Below are 15,971 nucleotides of genomic sequence, written 5' to 3' on the forward strand. Positions count from 1 at the left end.
GTTATTAAATTTGTAAGGTGTCCTTGAGTGTTTTCAAAGGTGCCTATAAAAATCTGTATTAGTGATGAATGTTTGCATTTTTTCAAAATACACATCTTTTATGAATGATGTGTACAGATACACCCTTAGTTAGGGGAAAAATGATGTGAAAATCATCAGTGGAACCGCTGTGTAATAATATTCAGATCATACACAGATCAGATGTAACATTACTGCAGTTACATGTGTTAGCACATGCTGCACCCAACAATGGGAGGCAGAGGCAAGTTAAATAAACAAGAGCTAAGCCTTTAATGCAAAAGCCTTTAATCCAAAAAGAACTAATGTTACACTAAGTCCAGTAGGCAAAACAAATAGAAACTCCCACTCAAAAACAAGCGAGAAGGAACTCAGGGAAGAAGAGGTGGGAAACAGATGAGCTTACTTGGGGAGAAGCAAGACACTTCCACACATGACAGATTGAAGAGAGTTGGAATCAAATAGAGGTAATACTCACGATGGCAGACTAACTGCAAAGAGGAAAAGAAATACTGAAACATGAAGGCAAAGGGAGGGGGAAATGGAGAAACGAGATAAACAGGAAGGCACAACAAAACAAACAGGAAGAAAAGACCGTAACAACATCCAACTAAAAATCTCAAACCAATCACTTAAAGAAAATCCTGAAACTATGTGGCCTGTAAAGCCTGACACTTTCTTTTATTCTGCCATACAAACAGCTATGCTGAAGCAGAAAAAGTCAGCCCAGTCTTCACACAGTTCGACCCAGTTTTATTTTTTATTTTCTGATATTTTATGTGTTTGCTTTGAATGTTTGCACAGTAAAAAAGAATAATTATAGACAGTGATAAAGCACACATTTCCATAAATGATCTAAGCCTTTGTACTGTAGGATATGAGATAAGGGCAACTCCTATGGACAGATAACCTGATACAGGTGAAAAAACATGATAAACACCAGGAAGAATATATTTCCCACAGTTGCAAACCTGAGGATGCTAACTTAGATCCATGAAACATAGTTTGTTCATTCGTTTGTTTACAGTGACAGTAACAAAGTGGAGGTTAAAAAAAAGGCAATTTAGGAATAAATTTCCTCCAGTAGGAGGCGATATTCTTCAACGAAGATCGTCTATTTGAAGAGGCATCCCTTTCCCCATCTGTGACGCTGACCTTGAGTTACTCCCTTCACTGTGGATGGAGCAGAGTGTGACATCTTAGTACTTTTAGCATCCCAGGTGACGCCTACGGAGACCGCGAGAGGATGGAGAAGGGCTGCACCGTTGACAGACAGGCGAAGTGAACGAGAGGTGATAAATAAAGAGCTGGGATTGCTCGTTAAACGGCCTGTCACTGTCTGGCTGATTCTGACGGACAGCTAGCATCAGACAGCGGCTACATGAGCTAGCCGCTGGCCATGTCAGCTAATCAGCTTCTGTGTCGGTAACAGGACAGCGGAATGCCGTTTGGGAACTACCTTATTTTAACCCCATTATTTATTGGTGAGTAAGCTCTCTTTGCATCAGTGCTACCTAATTAGCGAGTTTCGTGAACAGTTTGCGTTTACATGACTCTACATTCAGCTGTTCACGTCATGCCACGATGACACCTGTCTGTCTGTCCAGGATGAAGAGGCTGGAGAAAATGGCAGGACGGCGGTGCTTGTTTTCGCCCACAAAAGGCGTGCGTTAACTTGTTCAATACAGAAACACGCAGAGTTCACATGATAACATTTGTTAAATAGAATGAACCAGAATAGACTCCAGTTCATTTGTTTTTTGCGTTAAGAGCTTATCTGTGACCCTGTAGGGCTAAGACTTCGGGTTTGTGCTGTTCATCTAAGTAGCACAAAGCTGCGGATATTGTTTCCCGTATCGGCTTACTGTCCGGGGCAGCGCTGGCCTCTCTTGCGTCTTAGGATCAGAACCAGGTGGAGAGTCATGCAGGTGGTTTTATAGATCAAATGAAAGAAGGTGATATTTGAAATGAGGAAATCAGATTGCTCATTGTGTACATTATGTGCAAGTTCCTCATTATTTAACTCTGCAGAATGCCAGCAGTCCCATGTACACAAGTGTGGAAATCAACGATCACAGGGCTGTGCCAAATTTATTTCAGTTGGTCTTTTGTTCCACCTGCCTGCTATTTTGATCCCAGGTGAGCCAGGCTAATAAAATAAAAATAAAACTTTTTTTTTAAAAGGTAAAAAAAAATTCATATTTAAAGGGGACGTGGCCTGCTTATTTCCAGCACATTTTTATTATTGGAATATTTAATCGGTGAGAGACACTACAGTATTACAAAGAAAAGCCCAACAATCGGAAAACCCCCTATGAGCAAGTACTTGGTGACTGTGGGAATGAAAAAGTCCCTCTTAACAGGAAAAAACCTCTGGTAGAAAAAGGCACAGGGAGGAAGAGCGATCTGCCGTGACCAGCAAAGGAAGAGAGCAGAGATGGGAGAAAAGAGAGTATGGTAGAAGGAGCCAGAGTTTAATAACTACTAGTGATTGAATGCAGTAAAGAGTGAAAAGAAATGATTAAGGAAGAAATGCTCAGTGCATCATGGAAAGCCCCCCCCCCCCCCCCCCTCCCCCCAACAAGGGTTCAGGGTCATTTGATCCAGACGAAAATATAAGCTTTATCCAAAAAGAACCTTTAAGTATAAATTATTAAGCAAATAACTTTAACACTGAAATTATTCCCAGAAGCTGTTGTTTTGTTTTTTTTTATCCTTCTTTTCTGATTGTGTGCACTTTCTTCTACCAGGTGCATGAGTCCTTTGGGTCCTGCAAGGAGAACCCATGGAACCCAACATCATACCCTTGCACTCCTCTTCCTTGCCTCTGATGGATGATGATGGTGATGGGGAGGTGGCATCAGAGGAGGATGAGTTTAAGGACTTTTCTGTCGGGATGTCCTGCTCCTCTCTTAATTTTGCTGATGCAACTGAGTCACCTTCTAGTTTCAGACCTCCTTCTCCAACCTCAGAACCAGCCACCCATCAACCCAGTTGCAGCTCTAATTGCGCAGGTGAACAATCCCAGCCTACATCCGAAGTGAAGCTGGAGTCTGGTAAGGCTCAGATGGATGTAGGACAGGAGGATTATAATGCTGAACCTTCTTTGCACCTCACAAATGGATTTGCTGAAAGTGAACATAACTCTGGGGCCCATACTTCTTCTGTAGGTGGTCGGTCTCCTGTGGAGGAAACGGGGTTTGCTGATTTCACTGTGTTTACAAAGCAGACGGGACACCCCTGGTGTTGTGGCTTCTCTCCACTGGCTAACACAGAGCAGGAGGATGCGAGAGTAAAAGGGACAAACAGCACCTTTAGTGAACAAATACATGAATCAGGAGAGGATTTTATTATGGAATCTGAGCCCAGATATCACTGTGCACACAAAGAAAAACAAAACATCTGCACTGAGATCAGGGAGAAAAGAGATGCAGCACTTGTGCAACCATCTCAGGTCCATCATCAGCCTCAGGAAGCTACAGGAAATTGGAGTTTTCCTTCTGAAGAGGAGGAGCTAGATAAGCCTTGGGATAGTCAGAGGGAAAGGAGGAATAGCTTTAATTCTCTTCAAACCTCTGAGGTACAGGACGATGGAGATGCAGAAGAAATCTTTCAAACATGTAGTATGCATGAGCCTATGTCAGAGGACTTGGCATCCTTCAGTGATGATTTGTCATTTGAGGTTGCTTCTGCAGATTTGGAACCAAATGTTTCATCCCTTGCTTCTCAAGATGATCAAACTGATTGGGACCAGTTTGATGAAGATGAAGACCTGGGAAACTGCAGACATTCTGACTCTTTTGGAAACAGTAATGTGACAAACCTCAACCAGACTGAGTCAGACAGGGACATTCATCACTACGAATATCCGACTCAGGAAAATTCTGCTACCTCCAAACAGTCACAATCTGGAACAAATTTGCAAGACAGATTTGCTGACTTTACTGACAGCAGTTTTGAGCATCACAGACCTCAAGAAGATCTTCAAACAGCTGATGCAGGGGTGCAGATTCTGGGAAATCTCCCACTGAGTGACAGCTTTGCAGATTTCTGCTCGGCGCCCACGCAGGAGGATGAAGAGGGGTCGTGGGCGGAATTCAATGACCAGAGTGCAGAGGATGGAAGAAGTTGGAGACAGTTCAGAGCACCAGTCAGCAGCCTGCAGACTGATGTAGACGATGAGGAAAAGAATAAGCAGGACAGAGTGGAAGGAACAAGAAGAAACAGCTCTCAGGTAGAAGTTAATTTTATTTAAAAACCTAAACTTCTGCTTACATTATCGGTTGTCTGTTTTTATTATTAAATGTTACCAATTTTTAAAAAGAATTTAAGCTATTTAAAGGCATATTAATGTTTTAAAAAGATAAATAGATATTTCTGAAATTCTAGTTTAAAAATGAACCATCTTATATTCCTATCTGACCAGGATTCACTGCCCTGTCGTGTCCAGGAAATCCTTCAAGCCAGTTTCCCAAAGGTAGTGGTTCCAGCTGTGGAAGATGAGAAGGAGCTGGTTGGCCTCAGTGCTTTGCTTCAAGCTGAGCATCTCTCTGAGAGTGGGGAGGAGGTACCAGTCCCCAGCAGTGCTCAGCGGTGAGGAGAAACTCCTGAATTATGGCTTAACCAATCTGGAAAGCCATCAGCTAGTCTGTCAACTTCCCCTCAGGCTTAGGATTGGTTAATTTTCTGTGATTTCTTGTTTTTTTTTTTTTTTATGTGCACATAAACCACTACATTGGACACTGATGTGTCACTCCATACCCTGCCACCCACTCCAAAGGTGATGTTTGTGGACATGTCAAAAACTATTTGAAAAATAGTTTAAAAATAAAGTTCAAAAATCTTTTTTGCCTAAAGATGAATAAAAATATTTAAGAAAAAAATCCTGATTGAGGTTGTCATAATTCATGCATGAATGGGTTAATAGAAATCTGGTCTGAAGATGTACCCTATACGATTAGTTTGCACTAATCACATTAGTGCATAAATTTTTCAATTTGTAGTGGTATCCTTAACATTTTAGAATTTCATTCCTTGATATAGCAGATAAAGTAATAACTTCTCAAAATCTTAGCTGCTTTTAAATTTTCTTCTGACCTTCCAGGATTCAGCAGGAGATATTGAGGCCACATCAGGATGTCCACAATGCAGTTGGGCTCCAGTTTCAATGGGGGGGCTCCCATACTAACAGGACTCTGCTCAGTTGTCTTGGCGTGGACACAAGAAACGTTGTGAGTTAGGCATCAGTAGCATTTTCCATTACATGGCTTAAACTGCTGCTAAAATGGACCAAAAATTCTCTTGGTATCTTCCAATGCTATAGTGTTCCTAACACTTGCTCATTCCCAATTCCAAGGTGTTCACTGGGAGGAATAAGCAGTCTGTGACTGTGCCTGCTTTTGCATCCAGTCTGGTGAGTCTTGCTGCAGTAAATGTGAATAAACTTCACTGGTGTGTGTGGTAGGAGATCAGACAAACTGTGTCTTGTCTGATTGTCTGTGAATTGAGGACAGATTCAGTAGTACTAAAGCATACTGGGCTTTGTCGCTTCCCTGTGGGACCGGTTGCTCTTTATGTATCTTTATTCAGTGTTTCCCAGCTGGAATATCAGTTTCTGTCACTTTCAGGGAATGCTTGAGCCAACCAAAGATGCCGTGCCAGCTGCCTGCTCTTCAGGAAGCACAGCTGTTACAGCACAAGCACTTCCAGGGCCCCGGGATATACCGGGCCCCTCAACACATTCAGCGCAGGTAAACTTGTCTGTTTGATTTGACTCATTAAACAAAATCACAAAGCATTACACTTGAATGGAATAACTTAAAATGCCACTAAAGAAGGTCAATTTTGTGTCGTGGCAGGAGGAGCTCCCTTCCAGCCAGCTGGACTGGAGCGGTCGTGGCCTTAGCAGCTCTCAGGACGGTACGTCCCCTCGCCGAGCCCCACATTTCTGGGGTCGGAAGTAGACTACCAGTCATGGCTTCTATTATCAAACCAAACCTTTTGTTAAGATTTAACTCTGGGCTTCTCACTATCTTCACAGCATGTGCTTTTTCTCTTTGAATTTACTGTGTTTCCCCTTAAGGCACTTTGCAGTAATACGGGATCACAACATGTCATCAAAATATAATATTTTCCTTTAATAATAATTTCCTCTCAAGAATAACAATCATCCAGTATTTTGAAATCATGACCAAAAACAGGGGAAACACTGTGCTGATCTCCCTTTTTGCTCTTTTTCTTCACCTGTTGTATTTACCTGTTGTCCTGTTGAGGAAAAAAATGATCTGTCTAATTTATTTATGGAAAATTTCTAATGAACTCACACCTGATGTGTAAGAAGCCTATTGAAGACATGATGTACATACTAACCTGTTTCATTTCTGTTTTGTGGTTTACTCACTGAGCATGAAAATAACGTGCACTCTGAATAATCAACAGATTTGTTCTTCTAAAGGATCTTTTTTTTTTTTGGTCTCTTTTAATTTTTGGCTATTGTGGGGGTCAAACTCCCAGGTCCTTAGTACTAATATCGTCAACCTGTTGCCAGAATTACTGTAAGTCAGCCATTAGACATTTCTAGTAAAGACAAATTAAAAAAGAATAATCTATACCAGTATACTTATTTATTTATTTTTTTGCTCAGGAATGTTTTATCAAGTCAATGAGAATCATAACTTATTGTACTGTTCAGTTTTATGTTTTTGCAGTTTTCAAATGAACGTTTGTATTCATCCTAAATTCCAAAAATCGTGAGTTATAAATTAAAAATTATTAAATATTCTCTTTGATCAAAAAGTATGATTTTAAAAAAAAAAGGTTCCAAGAGTCCACAGAAAAACGCAAATTAGATTAAAATATGGCCAATCTCCCCTTCAGTGTAATCTCCCTGTGCACATCTGGATCACTTCAAGCATGACTGCCTAATTTCATAATGAACATCAAACTTTTTGAAAGCAAAGATTAAGGAGATGATCTTGAAGGGGACTTCAGCCAAGTATTGCTGGGGTGCAGTTTTTTGGGTTTTTTTGTTGTTGTATTTTTTTGTTTGTTTGTTTGTTTTTAGTTCTTTGTTTTTTGTTAATTTGAATTTGTCAATTGAATTGCAGAACTTTTTGATGAGACCACAAACAAAAAAACAAAAGGGCAGGTAGGAAAATCCCATCTGGTTCTTTCATAACTTAATGCGACATGGATTCAAACCAACACACTAAAAAAGATATAGCTCTGTCATTGCTGTAAAACAGCTGTGAACAGTCATACACAAACTTTGCCACGCAAATCATTTTGCTGCTGCAAATGTTTAAGAGGGTAAAGGTAAAATAAAGTGTGCTAAATAATTCTAACAAAGAGTTTGTTTTCCATGTATGACATGCAGCGTGGCTGAAAGCATAGCTTACTAACCTAAAAATGTGAATTGTGACTACTAACTAAAATATAAAATCCATTTCTAATTTGTAGCATGAAACATAGCATCTTTTTTGATGGTGTTTATTGATATATACATGTATATAACTAAGGATGGCACTGAGCAGCTACTACATCCATTTCCTGGACTTGAGCAGTAATGTTCTTGCTCAAATCTGGATGATTTCAGTCTGCAGGTCCTCAGGCAACTGTACGAAAAGAGATTTTACGTCTCCCGATCATCTGAGTTCAGTTTTGTTTGTTTTCATTTATTTGTAATTTTTTATTTTATTTTATTTTTAGATCGGCAACACATAGAAGACTAAACATAGGGCAGAACAAAGATTAAAGTTGTAATAATGAAGCTTGCACAGCAGAGGGCAGTGTGCAGGGTGTAAGTGGTGCTGAGTGCAGAAAGAAAGTCAAAACACATTACTAGTTTGCAAGAACAAATCTATTAATACAAGAAGATGCAGGATGCAATCTTATTATTGTACATCATTTTATGTAACTGGGTGTCGTCTGTTCTGTAATTTATTATTTATTTATTTCTGTTAGATATGAAGCCAATTTTGGGATAAATTTAATTTGTGGGATTACTGTCCTAATAGAAAGCAGGCTTTCATAATTAAAATTGCAAAGGAGGAGTCACAGTTAAAGCTTGCAGGTGTGATTTTTATGTCGTCAGTTAATACTTAATTCTTTGTTTTTCTTTTAGTTTTTTTGCACTTGATTCTAGATCTGATCGTTCTGTGTGGCAGTGTTTGATTCCAATTTGCTTTATTTTGAGAAAACGGGTTTTGAGTGCTTTTCAGTGTTTCATTATCAATCAAACATGTTTCTGCACTATTCCTGTAAACACACACTTTTTTTTTCTTTTCTTTTTTTAAAATAATGAGTTGTGCCTTTTGCTAAGCATTTTCTAATGAGTGCTTTTTTTTTCTCCCAAATAGTGAAATAATGTTTGGACCTACAGTGACAAAAGACTTTTTTTCCTCTTAATTTATTCAGATTTACTGCTCAAATTGAGAATTAATGCACTGCTATCAGAGTAGAGGGAAATAGTTGTAAATACTGAAATAAATCGGTTGATCCTTTCTGCTTGGTTTGTCTTCTCTTCTCTTCATGTTTTCACTCTTTTATCACTTTGTGATAAAACCACTCTTCTCAGTGGTTGACTAGAGTTACATTACTCAAAGCTTAACCATTTGCATGGCTTTTCTATTTATTTATTGATTTTTTTTTTTTGCAAGACAAATGTAAAAGTCCAAAAAGCAGAGACTTTTTTTAACCTCCATCTAATTTACATTTTGTCATTTTTGTGTTCCAAACTGTCAGATAGTCAAACAAGATTTTACATAAAAACATTCAGTTAGCACTAAATGATTGTGTTGAGCCTTTTGAGGAATGATTCTGTAATTCTGTAATGTGATTCAGAGACGCGATTACTTTATAAGTAATAAGAAATCGCGTCTCTGAATTTAATAGCCAATTGTGCCACCTTTAGAACACGTACAACCAAATGCTTTGTGCTTTGGTGCAGCCACATTTAGGGGGCTGGTTTTGAGGCCTAATGGTTCTTTTCAGATCTTCCCACAGCATCTCAGTGGGGTTCAAGTCCAACCTCAAACTAGCTCACACTAAAATGGAATTTTATTCAATTCATGAGCCATTTAGAAGTGAACTTCTTGGAAGTGTTTTGTTTACTGTTATGTTTAGATCATTGTCTCACCAGGGTTGCCCTTGCACTCGAAACTGAGTTCTGGGATTTTTGGCAAGAGCCCCCAGACATGCTAGCGTAATCATCGATCTGGTTTCAAGCCCAGATAAATGGGAGGGGTGCGTTAGGAGAATCAAAGCTGTTACACCCCGGCCTAGGCAACCGGGGTGCAACGTAGAAAAACAGAAATAAGGAAAATAAAACCACGAAGGCTCTCCACCAAAATCCCAAAACGAAAATATCCCATAACGAAAGCATTGACAAACCCATTCACAACTATTTATAACAAACTATTTATTTACAACACGGGGGGGGGGGAGATCGCGACCATGACATCCTGAAACACAAGGCTTAAATACATAGAAGGAGCAATCAGGGAATGGACCACAGGAGGGAAACACAGCTGGGGCAAATTAGACCTGACGAGACAAGGAAAAGTAAACTGAACACACTAAGATAACACAGACTTTCAAAGTAAAACAGGAAATACATGACAGTCACGCAAAAAACAAAACACTGACAACACCGAAACGTAACAAAGCAGATCCACCTGTTGTGGTGACCCTTCAGGAGCAGCCGCAACTACTTTTTGCTCTACAAGATTTTTGGTCAATATCAAGTTTCTCTCTGCCAACTGGCACCAACAGCATTCACAACACTAACACTTCCACGCTTGACTCTTTGTAAAGCATCCAATTTGTTGAATTCTGAGTCTGGTTTATACCAGGTGTGACACTTTTTCTCTTACAAAAAGTTCATCCTAATCATTCTTTAAAACATTGACCCAAAATGTCTGAGTCCAGTAGAGTATGTCTTAGCAGAGTCTGTATAAGCCTTAGTTTTCTTCAAAAGATGCTATAACGTCTACACTCTTCCATGGGTCTCATTTTTGCCCACTGTGCACAGTTTCTTACATCTTTCTCTTTAGATGTGTTTCTGCTGACTTCTATTTTTTTTTTTTTTTTTTATGACTTCCCGGATGAGCCGTCCTGGAAAGTCTTTATTTATTGATAATGTGTCGTTGTGGATCTGGAGGCCATGTGTCTGCAAGGGTTTACATGAACTGGCCTCAAAAATAGCTTTGTAACCCATCCCAGACTGATGTATTTATCACTTTCTTCTTAAGTTCTTCAGAATTTCTTTGGATTTAGGATTATTGTGTTGCTGAAAGGTCATTTAACTGACTCTGCGCTTCTGAAAATCTCTAAGTTATTTTTAGTTAGGACTGGTAGTAATCAGGTGTGGTTGTCTAGTCAGACTGTGTGTGTGTGTTTGTGTGTGTTTACACAAGGTTAGTTGGTATTAATTGACCTTTAAGACTACTTCAGTTGCACACAAAAATGGAAAAAAATCAGAACTTGGGGTCATTTTTTAACTACAAATGACAAGGTTTTATTTCATGACCTTATAAGGACAAATCCACCAGAGTCTGCAGGAGGAGGCAATCCTCATCAATTAGTACAAAAGACTACTAATTTGATTCGATTATTCTATTTCATCTTTAAGCTAGAACCTTTTAGCATTACCATTCACTAGTATTACACACAATAATCACATATAAAACTTAAAAGGGAAACGGACTAAAATAAACCCAACTTTAGCGGTGTGTTTCTGCTGACCTCTACTGTTTAACCTTCTTCATTGCAGTGAAGTGGCAGCCTCCTGGTTGTGACTGGTTTTGTCAGTACAGTTTTACTTTAACATTAACAGGCATTACAAATGACAACATGACTGAACAATAATGCCTCAATTTGAGTCTAAAGTCAAATTTTCACTGCTGGTTATATTTATTCTTCATCTGGTAACATGGCTCTAACATATAACTTAGTGTGCCCAAAAAAACCTCTGCTCTTTATTTACACAAAAAATATCATGGACACATTAAGTATAAAGTATAAAGTTAGAGGATTTCTTGTGGCACATGATTTGATGTGACTTATGGTAACTAAGCCCTTGTTACATTCCTGTTGTGACAAGTCACAGTATGTCTTCTGTGAAAAAGGTTTCACTACAGTACACAACACCACTGGGTGTTCTCAGTGAAACACACTTAAAGACTTCCACCACAGCAGGCTCCAAAACACTGATTTAAACTTAAACTAACATACCAATATACATATACTTGCCTTCCAAGTGTACACTCCAAGTCATGGAGAGTACATGTAGATAACTTCTAACAAACAAAACTGCTGACACCACATGCCATTGAGGTTCTTTTATTTACCTTAATGATTGTACCCATTTCCTTTGACTGTCCTGATAAAAAGACAAAGCTTCAGACCTCTTCTTCTTTCTCCCTTATGCTAGCACAGACTGTTCTGCTCTCAGTCTGGATTACTTTGGTCCTGAGGATGAGAGCAGGTCCAGCAGTAGCACCCAAAGCCAGAGTCCCCCTCCAGGTAAATAACTACACCTTTCAATTGTGATACTTAGAGCAATACAGAAATGAGCCTAGATCAGGGGTGGACAAATACTTTTCTCAAGAGGCCACATTAGAAACTGGGACTGTTGTGGAAGGCCAGACCATTAAGCTGAACTCAATTCTGCTCAATATTAATCTTATGTATTTAATTCAATGTTATTTATATAATGCCAAATCACAACAACAGTCTTCTCAATGTTATAAGGTAAAGATCCTACAATAATACAGAGAAACCCCAACAATTAGACACCCTATCAGCAAGCACTTTACTGACAGTGGGAAGGAAAAACTTAATTTTAACAGGAAGAAACCTTCAGCAGAACCAGACACAAAGAGGGGCAGCCATCTGCCACGACTGGTTGGGAGTGGGCTCATCTCTTTATAAGCTTTTTAATGCATCCACCCACAACAATCCCAATTTCATTTGGGAACTTGGGAAAATTATTTGCCCACCCCTGCCTTCAATGCTGCTTGTGGTGTATGTCTTGTTATAACGAAACACTTTTGTGTAAAGGAATTGATCCAGAGCTGTATGAGTTGACCATCAGCAAGCTGGAAATCAACACTAACAGCAGCCACCTAGAGGACACTTTGAATCGCCTGATGTCCTCCGCAGAGAAGACGAGCATTTCAGTGAGGTCAGTGAATCTGATATATGATCTGTTTTTTGTTTTAAATTGAAATAATTCAAAGCCAGTTTAACTGTTACTGTTTGGTTGCGTGTGCTCTCTGACAGAAAATTCCTGCCGAGTGAAGAGCTGAGTGAAGAGGCTTCCAGGGTGATCGCTGTGCTTCCTAACTTGTCTTTCATGCAGGCCAAGGTCCTCATGTTCCCAAGCGTGCTCCTACCCAAAGCATGCACTTCTCCAAAATGACAACACATTATTTATATTTACAACAAACTGGATTGTGAAAATTTGAGATATTTTTGTTAAACACACACAGATAGAAGAGTTCAGAACATTTGATAACACAACTGATCATTTTAAACACATTGTGATATGGTTGCTTGTGTGCAGAGTTCTCTTTCCACTGTTTATTCCAGCTGTCTGCAAAACTCTTTTATACACTGCAAGTGAAACACTTCAGTGCATAAAAGAGGACAAAGGACATACCTGTGCATCCTCGATTGTAGCTTCTTGTAGCAAGACCTGCAGATGCATTTTAGGAACTGAGACAGGAGGAAGAACAGGGGACATGAGAAGGCATAAATTAGAGAAATGAGAAAACCCTTTAATCTTTCACTTGGCCTTGGCCTGCTTTCCCATGTATGTAGCTGATTCAACACGGGCTGTTTGAAGAGGTATAGAATAGGTATACTACTACATGTGAGGTCACATGAAATCATAGAGACTTCTTGGGAAACGAGAGGTTGATTTTCCTGCTTTAGTAAAAATACGCCACCTGCTGGCTATCCTCTGCTTTTAGGGTGAAAGTTGTGAGTAAAAAAATATCCTCACATATGAGGATATTCAAATTTCAAAGCATACTAAACTGCAAACTGCAAACTGCACTGCGGAAGATCAGCAGCAACAGTACAGTGTGTGAAAGTATTATTCTCCTCAATGTGCAGTGTTGTGATTTAGTTTGGTTTAACGTCCCTTTTACCCAGATTTATTTAGTCTGTTACAGGAAACATGTCAGTCGAAATGGATATTTTTATATGTATGTTGTTATTTTTACCTAAAAACGACTCACGGTTATTTTAATGTAAGGCTATAACAGACAAATCATATAAAAGACAGAAAGAATGTGATTATGTAATGTGGCCTTTTTAAAGAAATATACATTTCAAACAATTTTTTTGTTTCTTTAATTTCAGCTTTAGCAAGGTCACTTTTGTTTTCACTTTTTCATTTTTCTTCCTCTATTACAAAGTTTTGCTTCATGCCAGTTACAGTATTCTGTTATGTCTGTTTTAGTATTAGGATGCCATACATGTGTTTCCATATTCAAGTCACGAAAGTATTTGAGATTTCTTTGATGATAATATTTTTTTTCCTGTTTCCTGCTCCTGGCTGATTTTTTGTTTTTATGTTTTATGATGTCCACAAACTAATAGGCTACATGTTCCTGACTATTTTAGAAAATATTTAGCATTATTGTTGTTCATTTGTTTGTTTCCAGTGATTTTATGTTACTGAGGTGCTTTGGAGTATAAAAACATTGTCCTGAAATACTGCCGTGACAAGCTTGTTGTCCACTTGCGCACATTCCTGTGAAACAAACAGCTGCTTCCTATAGTCATTTTACAATAAAACGAAGGGTTTATGTACTGTCATGACAGTCAAAGTAAGAACACCTTCTTTGAATCTGAAATGGGCCTGCCTGATCTCACAAGCAGCCTTCTGTCAAACAGGAAGTCACTAATCCCAGTGTAGGTGGGAGCAGGTGCATTCAGCCTGGAGAGACGTAGAGCTGGGATGATGGTGTTGAAAGCATAACTTTAGTGCAAGGGATCCAGGAGGGGGTCAATGATGGGTTTGAAATGTGACAACACAACATCCTCAAACATTTTCATTACTAATGAGGTCAAAGCAACAGGACGGTAGTCATCAAGGCGAATTTTAATTGTTTTTGGGAAACAGAAAAATGGTGGAGGCCTTAAAGCAGGCTGGCACATTTCTCCAGCGAGGTATTGAAGATATCAGCTGAAGTACTCAGTACTTCGGAAGTCTGCACAAGCTGTTTTGCAAAGGTTCTGTCTAATGAAGAGTCTATTTACATCTCTTTCAGAAGCAGTTTATGAAAAATTAAGTACACCCCATAAATTAATAGTTTATGGAGCCTCCTTTAGCAACAACAACTTAAAGTAATCGTTTTCTGTATGACTTGTCTCTTGCAGAGGAATTTTACCCTACTCTCTGTTACAGTGTTGCTTCAGCCCATTGAGGTTCACGTTATATTAAGGTCCTGTCCTGTTGTATGAACCAGTTTTGACCAAGCTTTATCTATGAGACAGATGGCCTTACATTTGATTCTTGAATAATTTGGTATGCAGAGGAGTTCATGGTCGAGTCAGTAACCGCAAGAAGCCCAGAGCCCGTGGCTGCAAAGCAAATCCAAATCTTAACACCTACACACACTGCTTCTGCTTTTGGGTTAGTTTTTGCTAAATGACACATTGTAATATGTGTCATTTAGCAAAATGTGTCATATCTGTCATTTAGTTGATTGTCAGAGGTTTAATTTTCCTAATTTTGAGGCCTGCTAAGGATCAGATTATTTTTATTATGTCCTGATTTGTAAAACCTGTGAATTGAAAGATGGTGTACTTTCTTTTTGCCATGATTATAATGTGAAAAGAGGGATTGTAAGTGTTATCAGAAACTAATCAAATAAGCTAAAAGGAATTTGTTCTCTCCTTTTTCCTATACTAAATAAAAATATGTCTGGAAGCGTGGGAGGGTAATTCTAAATTAATACATTTGTATACGATACATGGATTGTGTGCAGCCATTTATAAATATAGTTGTGGTCAGAAGTGGAACGCTCATCATGGGCCTGAATTTCTTAGTAATTTTGAACTGTTCATTTCCCAGGATGGAACGATTGTACAGCATACATCTTTCTTTGTTCAAAAAACACTAATCTGAATTTATTTTGGATTTTCTCTAATCCACACAAGATCACAAGTGCACATGCAGGCTCAAATATATATATACACTCAAATATTTTAAAAGTTAAGGTTCTGCAGTTTCATTTCATTACTAACTTCGCATTGGTGATTATGATTGACTATAACTGTAGTTTGTCTTTGGCAGCATAAAAAGAATTTGTTTGACAGCACTCACTGGCTAACACTCAGAACAATGAGAAATTCCAAGGAACTGGAAACTGCTGGAAGACCAGTGTCAGAAACTGAGCTACTTGGTCACAATAACAGAGGGTATGTGTGGAGGGGCAAAGATGATGCTTTCAAATCTAAGAACACTGTACCAGCTCTTAAGCATGGTGATGCTAGCATCATTCTCTGGCGCTATTTTGCTGTCAGTAATTGTGGTACATTGCAGAAAGTGGATGGAATAATAAAGGAGTAGGACCACCTCCACATTCTTGCAAAGATAGTAGTAGTTAGACAGAAGCTAGATAGTTAAAGCCAGAACACAGCTGGGTACTCCAGGTTAGGTTCATGACAATGACCTAAAACACACATCAAAACTGGACCGAATAAATAACTGCATCTAATTATTGTTTTTTTTTTTAAAGTCATTAAAGAAGTATGCTATGCAGTACGTAAACTTCTAACCACAACTTCATGCGTGCACAATATGTAGATGGTTTGTGACACAGTAATTATTTGTGTGATTGTGTTTTTCCTTCCTTCTTTAACTGTATGTAGGTTGATGATATGAAATTAAAAAAAATAAAATAAAAGTTGAAATAAATAAATAAAACGGGTTTTAT

At 38.8% G+C, this 15,971-nt stretch overlaps 1 protein-coding gene across 5 annotated transcripts; it reads left to right on the forward strand.

Annotated features, from left to right (window-relative positions):
- The first annotated feature begins 1,168 nt into the window (after positions 1 to 1,168).
- aftphb (aftiphilin b) lies at positions 1,169 to 15,899 on the forward strand. 5 transcript variants are annotated; one of them, XM_086258910.1, is made up of 11 exons: positions 1,169 to 1,502; positions 1,626 to 1,683; positions 2,769 to 4,252; positions 4,445 to 4,611; positions 5,123 to 5,249; positions 5,375 to 5,431; positions 5,646 to 5,768; positions 5,877 to 5,937; positions 11,455 to 11,541; positions 12,079 to 12,202; positions 12,301 to 15,899. In XM_086258910.1, exons 3-11 carry the CDS (start codon positions 2,804 to 2,806, stop codon positions 12,437 to 12,439), a joined length of 2,334 nt encoding a protein of 777 aa, XP_086115036.1. In that variant the 5' UTR covers positions 1,169 to 1,502; positions 1,626 to 1,683; positions 2,769 to 2,803; the 3' UTR covers positions 12,440 to 15,899. The 5 variants fall into 5 exon arrangements, with proteins under 5 accessions (XP_086115036.1, XP_086115038.1, XP_086115035.1 ...); XM_086258912.1 differs by lacking the exon at positions 1,626 to 1,683 and having other exon boundaries at positions 2,769 to 3,074; positions 3,189 to 4,252; XM_086258909.1 differs by lacking the exon at positions 1,626 to 1,683.
- The last annotated feature ends 72 nt before the right edge of the window (positions 15,900 to 15,971 follow it).

Source organism: Aulonocara sp. 'chitande type north' Nkhata Bay, linkage group LG13 (genome assembly GCF_057382095.1).
Source record: "Aulonocara sp. 'chitande type north' Nkhata Bay isolate Kocher_YH1m ecotype deep benthic linkage group LG13, A_spYH_male_GT1.1, whole genome shotgun sequence".
Lineage (NCBI taxonomy): Eukaryota > Metazoa > Chordata > Actinopteri > Cichliformes > Cichlidae > Aulonocara > Aulonocara sp. 'chitande type north' Nkhata Bay.

Coding starts and splice junctions, on each gene's coding strand:
- aftphb (XM_086258910.1), top strand. CDS start 2,804: ATGGAACCCAACATCATACCCTTGCACTCCTCTTCCTTGCCTCTGATG. Junction 4,612..5,122: donor GTCCCCAGCAGTGCTCAGCG/GTGAGGAGAAAC, acceptor CTGACCTTCCAG/GATTCAGCAGGAGATATTGA. Junction 5,769..5,876: donor CCTCAACACATTCAGCGCAG/GTAAACTTGTCT, acceptor GTGTCGTGGCAG/GAGGAGCTCCCTTCCAGCCA.